Source organism: Somniosus microcephalus, chromosome 4 (genome assembly GCF_052327205.1).
Source record: "Somniosus microcephalus isolate GS21.2 chromosome 4, FLI_Smic_1.0, whole genome shotgun sequence".
NCBI lineage: Eukaryota > Metazoa > Chordata > Chondrichthyes > Squaliformes > Somniosidae > Somniosus > Somniosus microcephalus.
The window spans coordinates 36,912,189-36,928,576 of NC_140990.1; the positions used below are offsets into that span (position 1 = coordinate 36,912,189).

Sequence of the window (16,388 nt, forward strand, 5' to 3'; positions counted from 1 at the left end):
GAAAAAGAGTGGGAGAGCAATAGTGGTAGGGGATTCTATTGTAAGGGGAACAGATAGGCGTTTCTGTGGCCATAGACGTGACTCCAGGATGGTTAGTTGCCTCCCTGGTGCCAGGGTCAAGGATGTCACTGAACGGCTGCAGGGCATTCTGAAGGGGGAGGGTGAACAGGCAGAGGTCGTGGTTCACATTGGGACCAACGACATGGGTAGGAAGAGGGATGAGGTCCTGCAGCAAGAATTTAGGGAGCTAGGTAGCAGATTAAAGAGTAGGACCTCAAAGGTTGTAATCTCTGGATTACTCCCAGTGCCACGTGCTAGTGAGTATAGGAATAGGAGGATAGAGCAGATGAATGCGTGGCTAAAGAGTTGGTGCAGGAGGGAGGGCTTTAGTTTCCTGGATCACTGGGCCTGCTTCTGGGGAATGTGGGACTAGTACAAGTCGGACGGGTTGCACCTGAACCAGAGCGGGACAAATATCCTTGCGGGGAGGTTTGCTCGCACTGTACGGGGGGGGGTTTAAACTAAAATGGCAGGGGGTTGGAAACCTGAGCAGGGAGACAGAGGAAAGGAAAACAGGGATAAAAGCAAAAGATAGGAAGGAGAAAAACAAAAGTGGCAGTCAAAGAAATTAACGGTTTAAATCAAACATGGCCACAATAAATAATAATTCTAATAGGTCTAAGAGTGTTAAAAAAACAAGCCTGAAGGCTTTGTGTCTTAATGCGAGGAGCATTTGTAATAAGGCGGATGAATTGGCTGTGCAAATAGAGGTAAACGAATATGATTTGGTTGGGGTTACGGAAACGTGGCTCAAGGATGGCCAAGACTGGGAACTCAACATCCAGGGGTATTCGATATTCAGGAAAGATAGGCAAAAAGGAAAGGGAGGTGGGGTAGCATTACTGGTTAAAGAAGGGATTAATACAATTGTAATGAAGGATATTAGCTCTGATGATGTGGAATCTGTATGGGTAGAATTGAGAAATACCAAGGGGAAATAAACATTAGTGGGAGTGGTATATAGACCTCCAAACAGTGAGGTTGGGGATGGCATTAAAAGGGAAATTAAAGAAGCGTGCAATAAGGGCATGATATACCTATCAATTCATTCCATGAAAAGCGACGAGTTAAGATAGTAACTATAGGTTTTTATTGGCTAAATAACAAAGCCCACCTTCGTGGGTGATCGGTTCCAGCAAGGAAGAATACTGGCCAAGCAATCACCTTTATACCTGGGCAAGCAGGCGGAGCCATGGGCGGAGTCAGCTGAGGTCAGCCCAGGTATAACAGCATGCGTGGCAAGAGGTAACCTTGTGTAGTGATAACAACAGTGTAAACAGTGATAACAACAGTGTAACAATAGTGAACGGTTGTGAACGATAACAGTGGTTTACCACATTCACCCCTTGTTTAAAATTGAGTCCGGCGGGGTGAAGTGTACCACTAGTTCGTGTATGTCAGTCTATCAGGAGGCCTCGTAAGCCTTTCTGATCGGCGCAGCAGCGGCGGCGGTGGTGCAGTATCCGATGTTAATGCTGGTGTCTGCGTGGCCGATGGAGGCTCCTGGGGTTCCGGCATGCCGCCTACAGGAGCTGGATTTGGGGGAGTGGTGGGGGGTAACGGTGGTATCTCCGGGGTGCCCGAGGGTGTGAGGTCTCGCAAGGAGACTGTGTCCTCCCGCCTGTCTTGGTATGCCACGTAGGCGTACTGGGGGTTGGCGTGCAGGAGGTTCACCCTCTCGACCAGGGGGTCCGTTTTATGGGTCCTTACGTGCTTCCGCAGCAGGACGGGCCCCGGAGAAGTCAGCCATGTTGGTAGCGAGGTTCCCGTAGTCGACTTCCTGGGGAAAGCCAACATTTGCTCATGAGGGGTGGCGTTAATGGCAGTACAAAGCAGTGACCGGATGGAATGGAGCACTGCTGGGAGGACTTCCTGCCAGCGAGAGGTTGGGAGGCCCTTAGACTTTAGGGCTAAGAGGACGGCCTTCCAAACTGTCGCGTTCTCTCTTTCCACCTGGCCGTTCCCCTGGGGGTTGTAGCTGGTGGTCTTGCTCGCCGCAATACCTCTCGCCAGCAGGAACTGGCGAAGTTCCTCGCTCATGAAGGATGAGCCCCGGTCGCTATGTATATAGTTCGGGAACCCGAGCAAGGCGAAGAGGTCGTTCAGGCATTTGATGACCGTGATGCTGGTCATGTCTGGGCAGGGGATGGCAAAGGGGAAACGGGAGTACTCGTCAATAATGTTGAGGAAGTACACATTACGGTCAGAGGATGGGAGGGGCCCCTTAAAATCGATGCTCAAGCGCTCGAAGGGGCGGGTGGCCTTGATCAGGCTTGCTCTGTCCGGCCTATAGAAATGCGGTTTGCATTCGGCACAGACTTGGCAGTTCCTGGTCATGGTCCTGACCTCCTCGATGGAGTAGGGCAGGTTGCGGGCCTTAATGAAGTGGTAAAGTCTAGTGACCCCGGGGTGGCAGAGGTCGTTGTGGAGGGTCCGCAGTCTATCAACTTGCGCGTTGGTGCATGTACCTCGTGATAGAGCATCAGGGGGCTCGTTGAGTTTACCAGGCCAGTACAAGATATCGTACTCTTAGGTGGAGAGCTCGATTCTCCACCTCAAGATCTTGTTGTTCTTGATTTTGCCCCTCAGCTTGTTGTTAAACATAAACGCAACCGAACGCTGGTCGGTGAGGAGGGTAAATCGTTTGCCTGCCAGGTAATGCCTCCAGCGTCATACCGCTTCCACAATTGCCTGGGGCTCCTTCTCGACAGAAGAGTGTCGGATCTCAGGGCCCTGGAGGGTCCTTGAGAAGAAGGCTACAGGTCTCCCCGCCTGGTTTAGGGTTGCAGCTAGGGCGAAGTCGGATGCATCGCTCTCCACTTGGAAAGGGATGGACTCATCCACTGCGTGCATTGTGGCCTTCGCAATGTCTCCTTTTATGAGGGAGAAGGCTGCGTATGCTTCTGGTGTCAGGGGGAAGGAGGTTGACTTCATGAGGGGTCTGGCTTTGTCCGCATAATTGGGCACCCATTGGGCATAGTAAGCGAAGAGCCCCAGGGTTCTCTTCAGTGCCTTTTGACAGTGGGGAAGGGGGAGCTCCATGAGGGAGCGCATTCTCCAGATTAACATCCTGGTCCTGCTGGTCGTGGCCGCAGATGGTGATGTTATCTAGATAAGGAAACGTGGCCTGCAGCGCGTTCTGGTCAACCATCCGGTCCATCTCCCTTTGGAAGACCGAAACCCCGTTGGTGACGCCGAAGGGAACCCTAAGGAAGTGGTAGAGGCGGCCATTCGCCTCGAAGGCAGTATACTGGCGGTCCTCAGGGCGGATAGGGAGTTGGTGATAGGCCGACTTAAGGTCGATGGTGGAGAATACCCGGTAATGTGCAATCTGGTTTACCATATCAGATATGCGGGGAAGTGGGTATGCGTCCAGCTGGGTGTACCGGTTTATGGTTTGACTGTAGTCGATGACCAGGCGGTGTTTATTGCTGGTCTTAACGACGACGACCTGGGCACGCCAGGGGCTGTTGCTCCCCTCGATGACGCCCTCTTTCAGGAGTCGCTGCACCTCAGAGCTAATAAAAGCTCTGTCCCCGGCGCTGTACCGCCTGCTCTTGGTAGCGACGGGTTTACAGTCGCGGGTGAGGTTAGCGAACAAGGAGGGGGGTGGGACTTTGAGAGTGGAGAGGCCGCAGGTGGTATGCGGCGGGCGGTTTAAAACCTGCTGGTTGTAGACTGTGAGTGGGGGGAGGGGTCCACCGTATGCCAGAGTGACACTTTGGAGGTGGCATTGGAAATCCAGCCCTAGTAGGACGGCAGCGCAGAGCTGGGGCAGGACGAGAAGTTTAAAGTTTTTATATTCCGTGCCCCTAACCGACAGGGTCACCACACAGTAGCCGCTGACATCAGTTGAATGTGACTTCGACGCCATCGAGATCCGATGGCGCGTTGGCCGGACAGTGAGGGAGTAGTAGCTCACCATGTCTGGGTGAATAAAACTCTCCGTGCTTCCGCTGTCGAACAGGCAGGTCGTGGCATGGCCGTTTACTCCGATGTCCATCATGGACTTGGACAGATGATGCGGGAGGGCTTGGTCAAGCGTGACGGAGGCCAGTGTATGGTTGAGTGAGCTGCTGTAGTCTGCAGGTGAGGCGGTGGTTGGGTCTGGAGACAAAATGGCGGCCGAGTGCGGCGAACAAAATGGCGGCGCCCATGACGCGGATCCCCACGAAGTTGGACAAAATGGCGGAGAAGATGGCCGCCCCCACAACTCACATGAGGCACTGCTGGCGTCTGTGGCCTTGATCAAAGATGGCCGCCCCATGACTCACATGAGGCAATGCTGGCGTCTGTGGCCTTGATCAAAGATGGCCGCCCCCACAACTCACATGAGGCACTGCTGGCGTCTGTGGCTTTCCCCCTGCAGGCGTTTGCGAAGTGGCCTTTCTTTTTGCAGCCGGAGCAGTTCGCGTTCCTTGCAGGGCAGCGCGCCCTTTGATGTCTCGCCTGGCCACAGAAAAAACAGCTGGTGGCCCGATCGCGGGGCTCCGCTGCCGCAGCAGGTCCCGGGGGTGGCGGTCCCAATCGATTCCGGGACACCGACGCCGTAGTAGGCCCCAGGGGTGGCGGTGCGAGGGGTATTGCGGCCGGGGTCGGGCCCAAGTCCCAGGGTCGCGCAGCACTGTACCTGGAGTACGCCTCGAGGCCCCGATGGGCCACTTCCAGGGAGTGAGCGAGGGCTGCAGCTGTTTTCAAGTCGAGGTCCTTTGATTCTAGCAGTCTTTGCCGTGAGTAGTCGGACTGAAGGCCTTTCACGAAGGCATCGCGGATATTTCCTTCAGCATGTTGTGCAGCCGTTACAGCTTTAAAGTCACAGTCCCTGCCGAGTGTTTGTAGCGCCCGTAAAAATTCATCTGCAGACTCTCCTGGCTGTTGCGAGCGGGATCTTAGGAGGTGTCTGGCATACATTGTATTTACTGGGCTCCGGTACTGCTCTTTTAGCAGGTCGAGGGCCTCCTCGTATGTAGCAAGGTCCCGGATGAGTGCAAATACTTTAGGGCTCACCTGGGCGGTCAGAACTCGTAGTTTAGATTCCGAAGGCACGCCGGAGGCTCCCAGGTAGGATTCAAAACAGCTCAGCCAGTGATCGAAGTCGAGGGCTGAATTCGCTGCCTGTGGGTTTAGATCCAGGTACGGCGGTCAGAGGGCTCGCAGCCAGGCCGGTTGCTGAGGCTGTTGTAGCTGGCTGTTTGGTTGGGTCTGGAGACAAAATGGCGGCCGAGTGCGGCGAACAAAATGGCGGCGCCCATGACGCGGATCCCCACGAAGTTGGACAAAATGGCGGAGAAGATGGCCGCCCCCACAACTCACATGAGGCACTGCTGGCGTCTGTGGCTGGCTGGCTGTTTGGCTGGGGCTGTTGTTGCTGGCCGTCTGGCTGGCCGTCTGGCTGTGGCTGTTGTAGCTGGCCGTCTGGCTGGTCGTTTGGCTGGGGCTGTCCATCCATTTCAAAATTTAGCCAATAAAATTGATATACCTATCAATTCATTCCATGAAAAGCGACGAGTTAAGATAGTAACTATAGGTTTTTATTGGCTAAACAACAAAGCCCACCCTCGTGGGTGATCGGTTCCAGCAAGGAAGAATACTGGCCAAGCAATCACCTTTATACCTGGGCAAGCAGGCGGCGCCATGGGCGGAGTCAGCTGAGGTCAGCCCAGGTATAACAGCGTGCGTGGCAAGAGGTAAACTTGTGTAGTGATAACAACAGTGTAAACAGTGATAACAACAGTGTAACAATAGTGAACGGTTGTGAACGATAACAGTGGTTTACCACAGGGCACAGCAGTCATCATGGGTGACTTTAATCTACATATAGATTGGGCTAACCAAATTAGTAACAATACTGTGGAGGAGGAATTCCTGGAGTGTTTACGGGATGGCTTCCTGGACCAATATGTCGAGGAACCAACCAGAGATCAGGCCATCTTAGACTGGGTATTATGTAGCGAGAAAGGATTAATTAGCAATCTTGTTGTACGAGGCCCCTTGGGTCAGAGCGATCATAATATGGAGAATGAAGTATTTGACTCAGAGACTAGGGTCCTGAATTTAAATAAAGGAAACTACGATGGTCTGAGGAGCGAGTTGGGTAGGATTGATTGGGGAATGGCACTCAAAGGGTTGACGGTGGATAGGCAATGGCAAACATTCAAAGACCGAATGGATGAACTACAGAATTTGTTCATCCCAGTTTGGCATAAAAATAAAACAAAAAAGGTGACTCAACCGTGGCTAACAAGGGAAATTAGGGATAGCATAAGATCCAAGGAGAGGACATATAAATTGGCTAGAAAAAGCAATAATCCTGAGGATTGGGAGCAGTTTAGGAGTCAACAAAGGAGGACAAAGGGATTGATTAAGAAAGGGAAAATAGAATATGAGAGTAAGCCTTCAGGGAACATAAAAACTGACTGTAAAAGCTTTTATAGATATGTGAAGAGAAAAAGATTGGTGAAGTCAAGCACAGGTCCCTTACAGTCAGAATCAGGGGAATTTATAATGGGAAACAAGGAAATGGCAGACCAACTAAATACATACTTTGGTTCTGTCTTCACAAAGGAGGACACAAATAACCTCCCAGAGATGCCGGGGAACATAGCATCTAATGAGAGGGAGGAACTGAAAGAAATCAGTATCTGTAGGGAAATGGTGTTAGGAAAATTGATGGGACTGCAGGCCGATAAATCCCCAGGGCCTGATGGTCTACATCCCAGGGTACTTAAGGAAGTGTCCCTAGAGATAGTAGATGCACTGCTGGTCATCTTCCAGAACTCGATAGACTCTGGAACAGTACCCATGGATTGGAGGGTAGCTAATGTTACCCCACTATTCAAAAAAGGTGGTAGAGAAAAAGCAGTAGTGGGGAAAATGCTAGAGTCTATTATAAATGATGTAATAGCAGAGCACTTGGAAAGCAGTGACAGGATCGGACAAAGTCAACATGGATTTACAAAAGGTAAATCATGCTTGACTAATCTGCTGGAATTTTTTGAGGATGTAACTGATAAATAGATAAGGGAGAACCAGTGGATTTTGGACTTTCAGAAGGCTTTCGATAAGGTCCCACATAAGAGATTGGCATGCAAAATTAAGGCACAAGGGATTGGGGGCAAGGTATTGACTTGGATACAGAACTGGTTGGCGGACAGAAAGCAAAGAGTTGGAATAAACGGGTCGTTTTCCGAGTGGCAGGCAGTGACTAGTGGGGTACCGCAAGGATCGGTCCTAGGACCCCAGCTGTTCACAATGTATATTAATGATCTGGACGAGGGAATTGGATGTAATATCTCCAAATTTGCAGATGACACAAAGCTGGGTGGGAGGGTAAGCTGTGAGGAGGATGTCGTGAAACTCCAGTATGATTTGGACAGGTTGGGTGATTGGGCAGTAACATGGCAAATGCACTATAATGTGGATAAATGTGAGGTTTTCCACTTTGGTGGCAAAAACAGGAAGGCAGATTATTATTTGAATGGCAATAGATTGGGAGAAGGGGAAGTGCAAAGAGACCTGGGTGTTATTGTGCACCAGTCGCTGAAGGTAAGCATGCAGGTGCAGCAGGCGGTTAAGAAGGCAAATGGTATGTTGGCCTTCGTAGCAAGAGGGTTCGAGTACAAGAACAAGGATGTCTTGCTGCAGTTGTACAGGGCCTTGGTGAGACCGCACCTTGAGTGTTGTGTGCAGTTTTGGTCACCTTACCTGAGGAAGGACGTTCTTGCCATGGAGGGAGTGCAGCGAAGATTCACCAGGCTGATACCTGGGATGGCAAGAATGACGTACGAGGGGAGATTCTGTCGATTGGGCTTATATTCACTGGAGTTTAGAAGATTGAGAGGGGATCTCATCGAAACCTATAAAATTCTGTCAGGTCTGGACAGACTAGATGCAGAAAGGAGTTTTCTGATGGCTGGGGAGTCCAGAACCAGGGGTCATAGTCTAAGGATAAGGGGTAAGCCATTTAGGACAGAAATGAGGAGGAATTTCTTCACCCAGAGAGTGGTGAAGCTGTTGAATTCTCTGCCACAGAGGGCGGTGGAGGCCAGTTCATTAAATATATTCAAGAAAGAGTTGGATATGGGGAGAAGGCAGGGACAGGGTACTGAATTTGGATGATCAGCCATGATCTCATTGAATGGCGGAGCAGGCTCGAAGGGCCGAATGGCCTACTCCTGCTCCTATCTTCTATGTTTCTATGTAAAAGGCTGAAGCCACCAAAATAGAAAGCAGTCTCCCCCAGTACAGAATGTGGCTCACTACTAACAGGAAGGATGTTACTTTAACTACTATAGGTGTAGAGAGGTGAACCATTGTGCTTGTGTCAGGCTGTGGCTCAGTTGGTAGCACCCTCGTCTCTGAGTCAGTAATGGCTTGTGGGGTCAAGTTCCACTCCAGGGACTTGAGCTCAGAAATGTAGGCTGACTCTCCAGTGCGGTAGTGAGCTGCTGCACTGCTGGAGGTGCTGCCTTTTAGATGAGATGTTAAACCGAGATCCCGTCTGCTCTTTTGAATGGACGTAAAAGATCCCACGGCACTGTTTCGAAGAAGAGCAGGGGAGTTATCCCCGTTGTCCTGGCCAATATTTATCCCTCAATCAACATCACAGAAACAGATTATCTGGTCATTATCACATTGCTGTTTGTGGGAGCTTGCTGTGCAAATTGGCTGCTGCGTTTCCTACATTATAACAGTGACTATACTTTAAAAGTACTTAATTGGCTGTAAAGCACTTTGGGACGTCCGCTGGTCGTGAAAGGCGCTATATAAATGCAAGTCTTTCTTTCTCTAAATATCACAAACAGAGGCACAAGGAGGGAAATCAATCTCTGTACCTTTAACTAACAGCGACATGGAGCAAGGGAAATGAATGAGCTTTAAACACCTGGTCCACTTGGCACTGAAGTGTCTGAAACTCAGAATTGGAACTCTAGGGAAATACAATACTGAACATGGCGGAAGCCGTTACCCAGAGTGACCCGCGAGGGTGAATACGGCCTATGTCCATCAGCAGGGGCGCAGTGCGCAGGCGCGGGAAGGGCTGGTCCCCGGAGAGCGCCTTTCTGCGCGGAGCATGCGCGGTGCGGCTCCAGGACACTGAGCGGGGGCGTGCGCGGCCTCAGCAACACCGAGTGCGCGTCTCAGGCCCCGAATCAGAGCGGCCGGGCCCGGCGGACGTGCGGCCAGGCCCCGGCACCAGGAAACCCAGGGTGCAGCGCCTCCCCCAGACAGGAGAAACCACAACTGGATCGACACAGCAGAGCCGCCAATCCAGAGCCGGCTTGTATCAGGGCGGGCGCTGGATGCGGAAGTCGGTCCCTGGCCGCCTGTGTAGATCTTTTTGTTGCTTCAGTTTGAACTGGAGTGGAGATGGAGGAGAAGCTGCTGGGTTTAACACCCAGTACTTCTGAGCCCAGGAGGACCCAACAATTTCCAATGTGAGACTGTCAGGGAAGGTGGATTCTGGGGGAGATTAGGTTGTTAAACAGACACTGTCCCGACAATGTAAAAGAGTATTGTTTTAGGAACAAGTATTTCTGTAGAGGCTTTTAATCCGTTTTACATCTACAGATTTTTAAAATTAATTCTTGGGATATGGGCATTGCTAACAAGGCCAGCATATATTGCCAATCCCCAGTGTCCTGTTGAGAAGGGGGTGGTGGGCCTTCTTCTTGATCCAGTGCAGTCCGTGTGGTGAAGGTACTCCCACAATGCCAGGAGTTACCAGATTTTGACTCAGCAACGAACGGTGATATTTGTCCAAGTCAGGATGATGAGTGACTGGGAGGGGAACTTGGTGGTGATTGTGTTCCCATGTACCTGCTTCCCTTGTCCTTCTACAAACTGTAGGTCGCAGGTTTGGGAGGTTTTGTCAAAGTTGTATAAAGTCTCTCTCCTTCGCGCCCTCGCCCTCCCACATCTCTCTCTCCTCCCATAGAGGCCAGAGTCGTGTGTCGGCCCAGACCGGTGGCAGGTTCCCTGCCCTGAAGGACATCAGTGAACCAGATGGGTTTTTACGACAATCCGGCAGCTTTCATGGTCACTTTTTTCTGATGCCGACCCCACAAATGACCTGATTCATTGAGCTCAATTTCACAACTTGCCTTTGTTGTTTTTGTGGGTTCTCTCTCACGCTCCCTTTTTCCTGTTTTAAATTCATTTTACAGGGTATTAGAAAGGGAGGATTTGAAGACGGGAGACTCAAACAAAACCTCACATCAAGATCTGACAGAGTCACTTGATTCATTGGGACCTGAATATCATCAGCCTTTGAACATGGAAGCAAAAAGCACTGTTCACAGCGGGGAGAAACCGTACAAGTGTTCTCAATGTGGACGAGGATTCAGCCGATCATCTGGCCTGTCGAGACACAAGCGCAGTCACACCGGGGAGAAACCGTGTAAATGTGGAGACTGTGGGAAGGGATTCAGTTACCCGTTTGAGCTGGAAATTCATCGACGCAGTCACACCGGGGAGACACTGTTCACCTGCCCCGAGTGTGGGAAGGGATGCACTCATTCCTCTGCCCTGCTGAAGCACCGGCGAGTTCACACAGACAAGAGACCTTTTAAATGCCCGGACTGCGGGAAGTGCTATAAAAGTTCCGGGGAACTGACATGCCATCAACGTGTTCACACTGATGAGAGACCGTTCAGGTGCTCTCACTGCGGGACTGGGTTCAGGCGATCATCTGACCTCACTGTACACCAGCGCACTCACACTGGGGAGAGGCCGTTCACCTGCTCCGTGTGTGGGAAGGGATTCACTCAGTCATCCCAGCTCACTAAACACCAGCTTGTTCACACTGATGAGAGACCTTTTAAATGTTCTGACTGTGAGAAGAGCTTTAAAAGCAAAAAGGATCTGCTGACACACCAGCGAGTTCACACTGGGGAGAGGCCATTCACCTGCTCCATGTGTGGGAAGGGATTCGCTCATTCAACCCAACTACTGAAGCACCAGCATGTTCACACTGGGGAGAGGCCGTTCACCTGCTCTGTGTGTGGGAAGAAATTCATTGATTCATCCAACCTGCTGAGACACCAGCGAGTTCACATGTGCCTGCAGGGGTTGGATTCTGCTGTTATTGTTGCTGTTAATCACATCCAGGACTGAATCGTGTTCATTCTGACAGGTGGGGTTTGTTTCTGCTGATGTTAATAACCCCTATAACTGGGCTGGAATTTAATATTCTGGCGACGTTAAACCGAGGCCCCATCTGCCCTCTCAGGTGGACGTAAAATATCCCATGGCGCTATTTCGAAGAAGAGCAGGGGAGTTATCCCCAGTGTCCTGGTCAATATTTATCCTTCAATCAAAATAACAAAAAAAATAAGATTACCTGGTCATTATCATGTTGCTGTTTGTGGGAGCTTGTTGTATGCAAATTGGCTGCCAGATTACAACAGTGGCTCCACTTCAAAAGTACTTCATTGCCTGTAAAGCGCTTTTGGATGTCCTGAGGTCGTGAAAGGCACTATATAAATGCAAGTCTTTCTTTTATGTATGTCAAATAATCAGCTTTGTTTAAAACACATTTTTGTAGATTTTCTTCTTTCCCGCCTGTGTGTTTAGCATCACCTGGCTGGAGCTCAGAAAGGACAATCTGGGGGAGGATCGTACGGGGGAACCGAACTCCAGCCTGGACATAGTCCTTCAGGGCCACACTGAGAGGGGCAAACGGCACTTTGGCCTTTCTTGTCTCTCTTCACTGACAGCAAAGTCCCCATGTGGGTAATCTTGAGGCCTGTAAGAAATGTGTCCCAGCCACTCTCTTCCATGGTTCAGAGCTCCTAGACACGGAACAGAAGGCTCCTTTACAACTGTGTTTAGAGTCAGGAAGAACAATGGTGAATGCTGGAAACGTGCTGTCAAATCAGAGATTGGTGTAAAACTGCAATCTGCTCCTGACTGAAAGTGAAACGGCAGGTTTAAGTTTCTAGTCTAAAAATCACAGGTAATTATTCCACGAAAATTTAACCTGATTGTGTGACAGTCCTGAGTCTACCATTTTAAGGCAGGCATTAACCCATTTAATATAAACCCGTTTAAAATAAATTAGTTAAAGCCTACATTAAAATAGCAGATGGAGGAGTTCACAGGAGCCTGTTAACTGCTGGTACAATTATACAACAGACATTTGATCTCCAGATAAAGAAGGACCTGTAGCGTGTTTCCAGGAATTCCCTGTTTTATTGATGTGTGTGTTAGACACCAGGATAACTAAAAATACACGACCCGGAACATCCACGGAGATGCGATCCCGACAGTTACTCTGGGATCACTCCCGCTGTAGAACTCCACCACTGACCCTGCTGAAGGTTGTAGGCTCAGGGAGTGGGGCCTCCAGGAGTGGACGGTAAGAAAGATGGGCTTTATTAGAAGATCAGATTTAATATGAAATAGAGTCATAAAAGTAAAGTCTTGCCTTGTTTTATGTACATGTATGTTTAATATTTGTGGACTTTTATTAAAGACCCATGTCTAGTGAACTATTAGCTTGTAATCACCTCAGACAGAACAGGCTCCAATTATCCCTTTTAAGCTGAAACAGACCTCATGTGAACAGAACCAGCAGAGCTGAGAACTCTGCCTGTGTGGACTGAGCGGAACCGTGAAGGCCATTTGTTTCTTGAAATGTCCCAGTAAAAGCAAACTCTGACATTGTTCTGACTCGCAGATTCCTCGTAGCTCCAATGAACAGGAAGCGGTTACTCGATGAACCCTAAACAGCCATCCAATGGAATGCTTTGTTTGATAAATGTCTTTCAGCTCAATGGTTTGATTGGCCGAGGGAACCAGGGTCACATGGGCTGTACCTGATTGCGCTTTAAATACAGGAACAGTTTGCAGCTCAGGTCAGAGAGCACCCCGGGAAGAAGAAAGCTGACTGTTACAGCCGAGGTGGAACATTCTTCGGGCTGTCCCTGGAGAGGGAGCACGCGGTGTCCGCCAGGACGCTGGAGGCCTTCCGTGACCGGTGGGCATCGGAGGGACTGGAGTCAGTTGTCAACATCAGCAACAGTATTCGGATCTGATTTAATTTTAATTTGGAGTTGATTGTGCCCCTTTAAAAAGGGGGCCCTCTCGGTAATGTGACGTCGATTGATGACAATGTCATTCTAATTGGCATTTTAAAGAGTCGAACATCCTTTCGTGCCTCTCAGGCTTGGCAATTATCAAAGTCAGAAATCATGGATACAGTTTGTTAGATTATGAGTCTTGCTATATGATGCGCCATCAATTACTCAAAAGACTGAGGTTAAGCGAGTAACAACCAGGCTTTTATTAACTAAAGAATGAAGGTCTAGTCTCGAGTGGTCGACCCGTCCAGAATACTAAGGGACTGGGAGGTAGTCACTTATATACCTGGAATAGTGGGAGGAGTCAGCCAAGGCATGTCCAGACCTGTACCTAGTGGAATACACATACACGTACAGACAGGTATAACAGTGGTTTACCACACTATATAACTATAATATTGTAAGAATATTACAAATGCATTCCTTTGTAGAATCTCCCATATGAATATTTTGCACTCATTTAGTATAGGAGTTGTATTATTGTGGAATCTACATATTAAAAATAAATCCTGTGCTCATGGGGATTAAGGTGTGGAGTGTTTCATTGGAGATCTTGAACTCAACTAGGAATAGCATAAAAGCTCATGAGGATTGTAAGCAACTTCAGTCTGACATACACCGGAGATTGGTGTCAGTGACTGTGGGGTTGGTTTATATCAGGAGGAGATTGGTGTCAGTGACTATGGGGTTGGTTTATATCAGACAGGAGGAGATTGTGTCAGTGACTGTGGGGTTGGTTTATATCAGACAGGAGGAGATTGGTGTCAGTGACTATGGGGTTGGTTTACATCAGACAGGAGGAGATTGGTGTCAGTGACTGTGGGGCTGGTTTATATCAGACAGGAGGAGATTGGTGTCAGTGATTGGGGTTGGTGTTAGATCCATGTGTTAATGGAGACACAGAATGCAGGAGTTGATTTAACAAGTGTTTACTGAACAAAGTCTGGAGGTGAACTAACAACACAAGACGCTACACAGGCTTATATACCCGAGTGGTCACTACTGGTACTACAGTATACAGTGGCTTCAAAAACATAGTTCCTCTTAAAGGTACATACACTACAATTCCTCCCCTTTTAGATAAATAGTACATAACATTTTAAGTAATCATTAAATAACATTTTTACAAGAACAATAATATACACATTTGCTGAAGTTAATCAATTACAAATTCAGACTCTCTCGAGGCTTCCTGACTCGGTCCGGATAACGCGTCGGTGGTGTAGTAGGTTTTGGTGGTGTAGTAGGTTCTTTTGGCAAGGTCGATTCGGCTTCAATGCCAGTGTCGGGTTCATCTGGTTCCAGTATCACCGGATCGGAGGTAGATACTATGGGTATCTCTGCTTCATCACCAGGCGTATAGAGTTGTGGTGTAGGTTGTCCTTTTTCGGATGACTCTGATCTGGTCAGCATGGCGCCTTATTATGCTTTCTCCAATGTCCACGGTATACATCAGCGGTCCTAGTCGTGTGCAAAAAGTTCCAGGCTGCCATTTCTCGGTACGGTAGTCCCGGGCCAAAACTGGTTGACCTATCTGGAAGGTTCTAGTTGGCCTTTCATTCATGCTTTGAAATTGCCGGTTCTCTACGTCCCTTCTGACGTTTGGCTTGACCAAATCCAGCCGGCATCTTAGTCTTCTATTGAAAAACATCATGGCGGGGGTTTGGTTTGTAACCACATGTGTTGCATTCCTGTACACAAACAAGAAGTTATCTACCTTATGTTGTAGATTTATGTCTTCATTACCCATGGCCTTTATGGCCTTCTTGAAGGTCTGGACAAACCTTTCAGCCAATCCATTGGTGGCGGGATGGTATGGGGCGGACGTGTAGTGCTTAACCCCATTGTTTTTTATGAACTTCCTGAATTCTTCAGATACAAATTGCGGTCCATTATCAGAACAGATCTGTTCAGGCAGCCCATTCCTGGCGAATATGGTCCTTAATACTGTGATGGTTTTTTCCGTGGTGGTGGAGGACATCTTTATTACCTCCGGCCACTTGGAGTGTGCATCCACCGCGATTAAGAACATTGAGTCCATAAATGGACCAGCAAAGTCGATATGTACCCTTTGCCATGGAGATGAGGGCCACTCCCATGGATGTAGAGGGGCTTGTGGTGGGGCGTTTTGGACTTTCTGGCATCCTAGACAGCTCTTGGTCATTTCTTCGATGCCTCCATCGATACCTGGCCACCACACAAACGCTCTGGCTAAGTTCTTCATTTTCACTCCACCCACATGCCCCTCGTGAAGCTCCTTTAGCACTCTATCCTTGAGTTTGGGTGGAATCACCACTCTGGATCCACACATCAAGGTTCCTCGGCACACTGACAGCTGTTCTCTTCTTTGCAAGAATGCTGGCAACAATGGTTCGCCATGTGCTGGCCATCCCTTCACCGTTAAATCGTAGACTCGTGAGAGAGTCGGGTCATTTTGCATTTCCTTTTCAATGGTAGAATTTGTCACCGGTAGACATTCCACTATGGTCGAGTGGAATATCTCCACTGGGTCCACTGTAGGCGCCTCTTCCACCGTTGGCAACGGTAGGCACGATAACCCGTCAGCATTCCCATGCTGTTTTGTTCCTTTGTACTCTATGTCATATTGATGTGCTCCTAGGAAAAGGGACCACCTCTGTAGCCTTTGCGCTGTCATAATGGGAACGCCCTTTTTAGGGTTGAATATGGAGACGAGGGGTTGATGGTCAGTCAACAAGGTAAATTTTTGTCCGTGTAGGTAATGGTTGAATTTCTTCACCCCCACCCCCCCACACCAGGCTGAGTGCCTCCCTGTTGATCTGGGCATAGTTACGCTCAGCTGAGTTTAATGAGCGTGACGCAAAAGCTATCGGCCGCTCCGAGCCATCAGGGAAACTATGCGATAATACCGCTCCCACGCCGTAAGGGGATGCATCGCACGCCAGTCTGATTGGCAGTGATGGGTTGTAATGAGCCAACACTTCCCTGGACGTGATCAAGCCTTTGCATTTATGGAAGGCACGTTTATAGTCTTCGCTCCATTTCCAAACTACTCCCGTTTGTAGCAGTGCGTTAAGCGGGTGCAGAACCGTCGACAAGTTTGGTAAAAATGTATGATAGTAATTTACTAATCCCAGGAACGACCTTAATTGTGAGACATTTTCAGGCGCTGGGGCCTTTACGACCGCTTCAATTTTTTCAGGTGACTTATGCAACCCTTCTTCGTTAATGACATGGTCACAATATGATATTTGTTTCTGGAAAAAT

General features: G+C 49.2%; 1 protein-coding gene across 1 annotated transcript in view; it reads left to right on the top strand.

Moving 5' to 3' along the window:
- Positions 1-13,660, top strand: part of LOC147118636 (uncharacterized) — a 37,488-nt gene extending 23,828 nt beyond the window's left edge. Inside the window, exon 4 of the mRNA XM_085984516.1 lies at positions 10,621-13,660. Coding sequence (XP_085840642.1) covers positions 10,621-11,175 — 555 coding nt within the window. The 3' untranslated portion in view covers positions 11,176-13,660. The remainder of the gene's footprint in view (positions 1-10,620) is intronic.
- Positions 13,661-16,388: the final 2,728 nt, after the last annotated feature.